General features: G+C 40.7%; 1 protein-coding gene across 1 annotated transcript in view; it reads left to right on the forward strand.

The window, feature by feature from the left end:
* Window positions 1–1914, forward strand: part of LOC136831335 (transferrin-like) — a 90410-nt gene extending 88496 nt beyond the window's left edge. The window contains exon 15 of the mRNA XM_067091625.1: window positions 439–1914. Coding sequence (XP_066947726.1) covers window positions 439–672 — 234 coding nt within the window. The 3' untranslated portion in view covers window positions 673–1914. The remainder of the gene's footprint in view (window positions 1–438) is intronic.
* The last annotated feature ends 6881 nt before the right edge of the window (window positions 1915–8795 follow it).

Consider the following 8795-nt stretch of genomic DNA (forward strand, 5'->3'; position numbering starts at 1 on the left):
CTTTATTCAAGAACAGATCCTCATGTGAGGTCTATACAAGTCAAGAAATGTGACTTGCTGCTTTCATTAATTTATAAAAGAAATAGTTATTTACTAAAGCCCTATAATGTCAATTTGTAATGGCAATTTATTTACCAAAGGCCTCATGTCTGTACTCCAAGGGTGTCACAATTTGACTTATGACTGATGATCCTTGTTTTCTATATTATTTCAAGTTATATCTATCACATTTAAGATTATGTACAAGTCCTTTGTTGTGCCACTGAGTCAAGCATACTACAAAATTACCTTTATCATTGTATTACATAGTATGTTAAGTATATATATTTTGTTTTTCACTATTGTGATATCAGTAAATGGCATCATTTCTTAAACTATGTTAACAAATTACAACAAGGTGTCTCAATTATAAACTGATGCTAAATACTGATCTTTCAGGACTCTGCTACAGAACTGGTTAATGTCCGAGAAGACATATTCCATAAGTCATTAGATGAGGCTTACTACAGGGCAGCGCTGGAGATCAGCACCTGTGTCCCAGAGGAGCCAAAAAGCAATTCAATAAATTTTGATGAGACACCTGAACCCAGCAGGGCGAGCTTCAGCATAGGTTCATGGGCTGTGATGTGCTTAGTTCTTGTAGCTCTTCTTTCTCTTACGGGAATTCCCTGACACTGAAGTATTCAAAATCCTGAAATGTGCCTTATAAACTCTACAAAAATTATTTCCTCTCACATAGTAACCTTGTTCTTTTTTTTGCATTATAGAATATAATTTTACCATAATGATGTATATAATATCATAACTGTCAGTGATGCATTATTTTTTTAACGTTGGCATTTATTGTTTTGCAAATAATTATATAGGTTGCTGCAGTGATCTGTTACCTAAATTTATATTTTAAATAAATTATGGTTTAAAAACTTTAACCTATGCAGTGATTGGTTGTATGCTGAAGACTTACATTGCATTGACTGGTTGGAGGTAAAAGCTTTGCACATCTCCAATTTACACCACTATAAACCACTTTTCAGTTCAGTATTTTGTTGTACATCAAACCCAAGCAATGCAGGTAATTGTTGTAATGCATTATAGAGTGAGTTTTTTGAAAGCTAACTAAATATCTGCAGCTGATATCACTGTACCCTATGGTAAGAAGTTGAGCAAGAATTTCTGCCAGTCACAATTAGCTTCACTGACATCAGCTGCAGTAATTTATAATCGGTTAAAAAAAAACACACTACAGTATAGTTATTGTTTTTGTAGTATAAGATACCTAAGCATAACATGCCAGTAAAGCACCAGGTTTTTGCTTCTAACATATGTTGTGCTTCAGATGTTTTAATCAGTCTTACCAGATGCTGCCCCTTGATTTTTTAACCAGGATCATTCATACATCAAATCTCACAATTTTAGTGTGTATATATTGCTGTGATGTGCTTCTGTCTGTTCAGTAATTTCTGAGTGCGTGAAAAAATGTATTTTAATGATGTGAAAAGAACAGGGTTAAATGAGATTTGGTATAAATGGGATCACAAGTGCCAATTACTTTTTACAAAGCTTGGTAGTTAATTAAAATGACTTCTGCCTTCTAGACCACTAGAATTTTATGGCATATTGATACCAAGGATGTGAGACTCAAGGAGGTAATCTGTAACAAAGGGAGAAAAAAGTCCTTGTATCTGTTATGGTATGCTGTTCTTTAATTATTGTTTTAAATTTTTAAAATATGCATAAGTTTATTCAAAATGAGAAGTGTATACCAAAAACCTTATGTAAATGCAATTTTAAAATTTGACGAGTAAAAATATACCCTTTTTCACCAAAAACAGATTTATAACCAAGTTTATGACAGTTTCTAAAGAAATATAAAACATTTGTGCTAATAAAATTTAGTTCTGAAATTGTGCAAAATGTCTGTATTTGCCTTAATTCTTGCCTGACAGAGTTATACATATTTTTCACCTGACCACCTAATAATGTAAGCTTTTGTAAATTTATACCAAGTGCCTCTATGAAAATTATTTTGAAAAATCCTGTCTTTTGTTACAAAATTTCCATTAAATGACTTATGTAGTTTTTGGAGATTATATATAAAGTGATCATTTCCTTACTTTGTAGCAAGAGAATTCCTTCAGTTAGAGTGGCAACAGTCTCACTCTAAAGATACAGCTACCTAATAATTTACATGCTTAAAAGAGCCTATTGTCTCTTAAGCATTTTTGTCTTTAAAGGGTTACCTATTAGCAGTACCCTGCAGCAGATGTGGGAGGCGAGCCAAAGAACATAAACCAGCAGACTAACTAGTTATAGTATTTACTAGCCAACTTGAGCACCAGAGACTGAAATTAGCATGCAGAAAGCTTCAAGCTATAACTCCATGGAAACTAATTAGAAATCTCAATGATACTGGCCCTCAAAAATGGCAGATTTTAAGATAATTTGCATTATTATAGATACAAACCTAAGTCTTTTATATGGATCTCTCTCTCAGTGCAACCAGCATTGTTTGAAGCTTGGAAGCGAGGTTTCAAATCTGGCAGTCCCCCTTGTACAGGGTTGTGGGTAACTGCTAGCACACACAGCATGCCTAGCTTGAAGTGCTCTTTAGCAATATATTGTGGGGTGGTGCAGTGCAGTTATAATATAGACTTAATTTGCCTTTTTCCTTGATGTACAAACCTATATTATAATTTACCATTTGTTCTTGTGAGGATACAAACCCTCAACTGGTACATGGAGACTTATCCTTAGAGGAGAGGAATTCTCTCGAAATCATCACTCTTTGATGTGCTACCTTGAGATATAAACTTCTTGGTCACAAATATGAAGGGGGAAGTTGACTCTCATACTCTCCTGTCTGTCCCAGCATAGGTGATGGCCTGGAAGGCCGGAACCCCATGCCAGGATGTGGCTAATGCCTCATTCTAAGGAGCAAGATCAGGAGATCTCAGTCCCTGAGTATGGAGACCATTCAGAATGTAGCACAGCATCACTAAATAACTCAAAGACAGTGGCACAGTTACTGAGTACAATTACAGTTAATTCATAGGAAGCCCTGTTGAGTAACTCATATGCATCTGGCCTGGTTGGCTTGAATAAGGCAAATGTTATGGAGAGGAAGTAGAAGACTGAAGAAAAGCCACCAATCGCCATTTTCCCATAAATTTAACACAAGACGCTATTCGGTCAAAACTGAGCTTGGTAGCTATACACTGAGCCGCTGCCACAGGTCCTACAAAGAATGTATCCTAGAACTTGTGAGGTAAAGGTTATTTGGTGGTGTGACACACCTGCCTCAGTACCTGTGGTACTTAAAAATTTCTCCTGAATCCTAAGGATGGGGCAGTACCCTTGATTTCATGTGCTTTCCTCTGTTGTGTAAGTATGGACAACATTCACTTCCAATGTCTCATATGCCCATTCGATTACTTCATAAAGCCAGAATGAGGTGGTGTTCTTGGATACCTCTTCTTGTGCCTGCTTATACTTATGAATAGACTATGGACCTTGAGTGTGTGATGCTCTGTCCTTCTCAATAGTGTTGTATAGCCTGTACACAAGAGCATTTCTTCTTGATCATTTACAATGAAGTCTTAAAACAACTCATATCTTTTATTGGGTGCAGATGAATTTTATCTTTGCCACAAATTCTGGCACAACAAAGTCCCCCAGAACAACTCCTTCTGATGTAGGGACTACTGTACACCATCTCCTCTTCATGTCCTTGCTACTAAGCTGGTTGATTGTCATATTCTAAAGGCCAGGGATGAAACTTGCCGACAGTTCAACAGTGGGGAGCACCTACTCGTGCACCTTTCTCACCAACACACATAAAGGTAAAGATCATTCTTCCCTAACTGTTGATATATATAATGGTCGTGTTGTCACTCATCAACTGCCTTCAAAAGGTTTGCAGTATGATCCAGGATGTTGGTGTGTAGGCAAGAGGCATCCTGGTTCCAAGTCCAGGAGATGAATGAGATGTTCAGGTGTGCCCCCAACCTTGCCACTGGAGGGTTAATGGTCAGACCAACCCTTAGTAGGTCACCCTTCACCTCTTCTGTCCAATGAACTGGAAGTTTTGGGGAATTGACAGTGCATGACCATCCCTGTTTCAGACAACACTGGATTGATTGCATGGGAATGTAACTGGTAGTACCAGTTTTTCCAGAGATGACATGTACCCAAGAAGGACTTGCCAACACTGAGCAAGTTTTTCTCGACGGACCAGGAATCATGGTAAGATGTATGTCAACTGGACAGACTCTTGCTGTGTCAATTAGCATACAGATGTACCTTGTCTGCTGTTCTGGGATCAGATTTCATTACTTCCAATTTAGTGACAAAAAGCTAAAAGATGCTCCCTCTCCCACAGTAACTACTGCCCCAAGTCTGTCATGACCAGAGCATAACACCTTGAACTAATATACCACTACTCTGTAGATGAAGTGAAAATACTTCTGAGAATCTGGATGAAGAGCACCTGAAAGTATGCATCCATCAGATCTAGTCACCATGAAGTCATGATCTCTTATAGAAGCCAATGTGGGATGCGGAGTTCCCATCTTGAATGGTGTTTGCTATATGAGTCCTTTCAGTGCAAAGAGATCAATGACTGGCCTTCAGCCTGCTGTCACCTTTTCCAATAAGAAAATATGACTGTAAAAGCCTGGAAAGCAGCTCTCCACAACTTTTAGTGGGCCATTCTCCATCATTTCCTGCACTTCCATCTCCAAGCAGAAGATTTTGCAGGGTCCTGTAAGACAAAAATGATATCAGTCTGAGAGATAAGGGAAGGCAACATTTGAAAGGAAGCCTGTATACATCCTGAAGGCCCTGGACTCTCGAAAGACCTGGGCTCCACAAGGATATGCGCTGTGTTGATGGCCATGTTGCTCAGTGGCACAATACTGTAGGCATCTTCCCTCTTGCACCGGTGGGAAAGGAAGGTCCATCTCCCTCCTCGCCTTCCCTGTCAAATTGCTGTTCATGGGTATGAAAGGGCTGGGATGAATCCTGCCTCCTTCTGGAGGACGATTACTGGGGACCTTACCTGGCTTTGACTGGACTCAAGTATAGCTGACACTGATGTGTAACTCATATCTCTAGAGGAAAAGAAATCTACAAGGAAAGGTAAATACAAGAGGCCTTGAAATCCTGAGTGATATATTTTAATATGACTATTAATTCATCTGGCCCACTATTTCTTTGTTTTTGCAAATCTCATTCTTCCTATATGAAGATCAAACCTTATACTGTATACTAATGACTAAAGATGATTAATCAACCAGCAAAGAAAAAAAGAAAATGAAGATAATCTAGAGGTGCACATCATTCTTTCTACTTGTCTCCATTACTATTTATCTAATTTTTATTTCAATATTTTTAAGATTGTGTTAACAATGGAATTACAACTGAGGAAGCTTTCAACAGAAACTTGGTCACTGTACTTGAAAACCTACAATTTTCAAAAATAACATTCCCAACATACAAAACAGTATTTAACACATGGTTTTCTTGCAGAAGGGGCAGAGTGCTATCTACAGTGCACATTGTACACAGTACTAATGGTTCTCTGCAACATTCCTTTGGCCTCTCACTGCATTGCTTTCTGCCTTTTACTTATTTGTTTCTTTTGGTTTCTCCCAACACAGTCCAACTTCTTTAATTTTACTACCCCAATTTTTACCCCCTTTCTTCTTAGCTAAGGTCTCTAATCAATGTGCTTATATTCGCAAACACATTCTTTCTCGTTCTTACTTCTTTATAATCATTCCTTTTTTGGTATTTCACTCATGCTTTCATTCTCCTCAGTTGTTAAATTCCTCTCTCTTTCAGTTTCATATTTCTAATCCCACAATGCTCTTAATTCTAAAAAAATTAAGCCAACCTTCCTTCCAAAAATAAAAAATAATTAAAGTATTTTGTATTTTTCCTAGGCATATAAACCAGAGGCTTATATATAGGAAATTTCAGTGTGAGCTAGATCAGTTATTGAACAAGGTAAGAGCCACTTTTCCTTCGGCCACAGGGGCAAAGGGGGAAGGTTGAGGTGGGATTATGATAAAAGGTTCAGGTTTGTATACCTAGGAAAAATGATATTTTCATAAAATTAAGTTTCATGCATACTTACCAAGTGATTACATAGCTATGGTTTCTAACTCTCATGGCAGCCTTTTTTTTTAAAAATCGCAGTAGCACTTCAGTTTTTTGTGTGTAGGTGACTAGCCCCGCCCACTATCGGGAGTACTGGGAATGACTTAGCAGATAACCTCATTGTGTTTGTGCCCATCAGAAGGGAGGAGGGCGGGCTCTGATTCTACAATTACTTGGTAAGTATATATGAAACCTGATTTTATTATGAAAATATCATTTTCATATGAGTAACTTTCCAAGTAATTACATAGCTGAATCCCACATTGAAAGGGGGTGGGATACATGGACATATTCTACTCTGAAACATTAAGGCATGGTGATGACTTTGAAATAGAAAAAATTGCTAGCATTGAAACACTGCTTGTTCTTCCTTACCTGGTAAGAGAGCTACTGCTGGTAGTGGCGTGGCAGTTGAGCCATGGGTCGCCCCTACTTTACTGGGAGCCTTGCAGCGGAGGATAGGCCTGATCGCTGGCAAAGCACACACAAGTGCCCTTGCCTGGACACAATACCAACATGAAAAACAACCAGACAACATAGCCACCTACACAAAAATCCACAACCCATCCACTCAGACTGGTGGGTACTTCAGGTACACTGTACCCCCTGGCTCCCCAAAACTCAACACCTTACTTCAAGGCGAAGAGATAGTAGGAGACAAAGAGAGCTTCCTGTGTTTCCTTCCCCAATACCATGCAAGCCACCAATAATGGCACCAAGGTACTCCAATTTTCCAACACTGTTTCAACTTCTTTCAAATAGTGAGATGCAAAGATCAATTTGCACTTCCAATAGGTCAACTGCAGAATGAAGGGAGGGACATGTTGTGCCTTTCACTTTGAAAGTAGGCAAAATGTACTCCTGAATCTGAGAATGCATCTCAGAAATCAGGTTCCTCAGGAAGAACGACATTGCGTTCTTAGTAAGAGGGCAAGAAGGGTTCTTAACAGAACACCAGAGGTTGCTGGATGGCCCTCTGATCTTCTTGATCCTGCTTAGGTAATACCTCAGGGCCCTAACTAACAGGGCAAAGAACCCTTTCTTCTTCCTCAGGGCCAAGGCTTTCCATTAAATTTTTAATGCTGCAGGAATGGGGCCAAGGCTTGGAGAGGTCCTCGTTCTTGGCTAAGAAACCTAGGGTAAAGAAGCAAACTGCGTCTCCTTGGGAAAATCCTACTCTCTTATCAATGGCCTGAATCTCGCTGACATGTTTGGCAGTAGCCAGAACCACACGGAAGAGGGTCTTCCGAGTGAGGTCCCTTAGAAAAGTGGAACTCAGGGGTTCAAAAGAGGGGACTGTTAGCCACTTCAACACAACGTCTAGGTTCCAAGAGACCAGATTGACCTTCTCCTTGGAAGTCCAAATGACTTGATGAGGTCGTTAAAGTCCGGATTTGACAACAGAGCCAGACCTCTATGCTTAAACACAGAGCTAAGCATGGCTCAATACCCCTTAATGGTGGAGGACGACAAACCGCTAGAGGTACTCAGATAAAGGAAGAAATCTGCAATTCAAGTTAAGATGTCTCAGAAGAAGAGACATTATGTCTAAGACACTACTTCGGAAACTGTCCACTTAGCCTGGTAGATGTGGCTAGAAGATTGACATTGCATCTTGCAATAGCCTCTGCAGCTCCTCTTGAAAACCCTGTCACTCTGACAAGCTTCCGGACAGTCTGAAGCCTGTCAGGGCAAGAGCGGACAACCCTTAGTGATATCTGAAGTGGGGTTGTTTGAGTAGACATGGTTTTTGGAGAAGGAGCCTCGGAAAGTCCACCAACAACTGTAGAAGGTCTGGGAACCACTGTGACCCCCACAGAAGGAGCTTCCCCGGTGGCATAGAAAAGATATCTCCTACATACTAAGTGTGAGGGAAGAAAGGCGAAGGAAGCCTTATCTTGCTCCCTCTTAGTAGAAAGCCAATCTCCAATCTCGAGTGCCTTCTTAGCAGATGAGGAAAGGGGAGCCTAGATCTGTCATCCGGATGGCTCCTCATCAGGAAAGTCGAGGCAGGCAAGACTGGGGCAGCTGGTGCAAAAAAGGTGGGAAAGCTTGCCAGCAAATATTGAAGGAGAGTTGCACAGACTGACGGAGGGGCAGGTTCTGGGTCAAACTCCTCTCCTCCTGAGGAGACCAGAGACAGGGTCAAATCATGAGAAGTATTGGAGTTGGATGGAGCTTTTTTAGCAAGCTCATAATCTCAGCTAACTGCTGCTTAATGGGTGCCAATGACAGCTCATCTTGGTCTAAAGAAGGAGACCCACAGTTGGAAGCAGGCGCTTGGGAAGTGGCGCCAAGTGCTCAGGAGCAAGGTGTTTGGATGAAAACGACAGGTGCCTGAGAGGGTTAGGAGAGAAGGTCTTCGGGCTGTCCCGTGCGGAGAGTGGATGTCGGACCGAGGCAGAGACAGAGAGGTCCAAGCGAAACCCCAGGAAGGCTGTGGGGTGAGATTCGCCTCCTTATACCACTTAACAGGCACCGGAGAATGGCAGCCAACATCACCTGCATGCCTCTTCAGGGGACAAGACGCATCAAGAAAGTGCTTGCAGCGACTCCTGTCAGTGCCAGAATCCTCAGAGCTGGACGATAACTGGTGCACATCCAGCGAGATGTCTTTCCAGTGGCTGACTGCTGAT

This window comes from Macrobrachium rosenbergii, chromosome 48 (assembly GCF_040412425.1).
Source record: "Macrobrachium rosenbergii isolate ZJJX-2024 chromosome 48, ASM4041242v1, whole genome shotgun sequence".
Classification (NCBI taxonomy): domain Eukaryota; kingdom Metazoa; phylum Arthropoda; class Malacostraca; order Decapoda; family Palaemonidae; genus Macrobrachium; species Macrobrachium rosenbergii.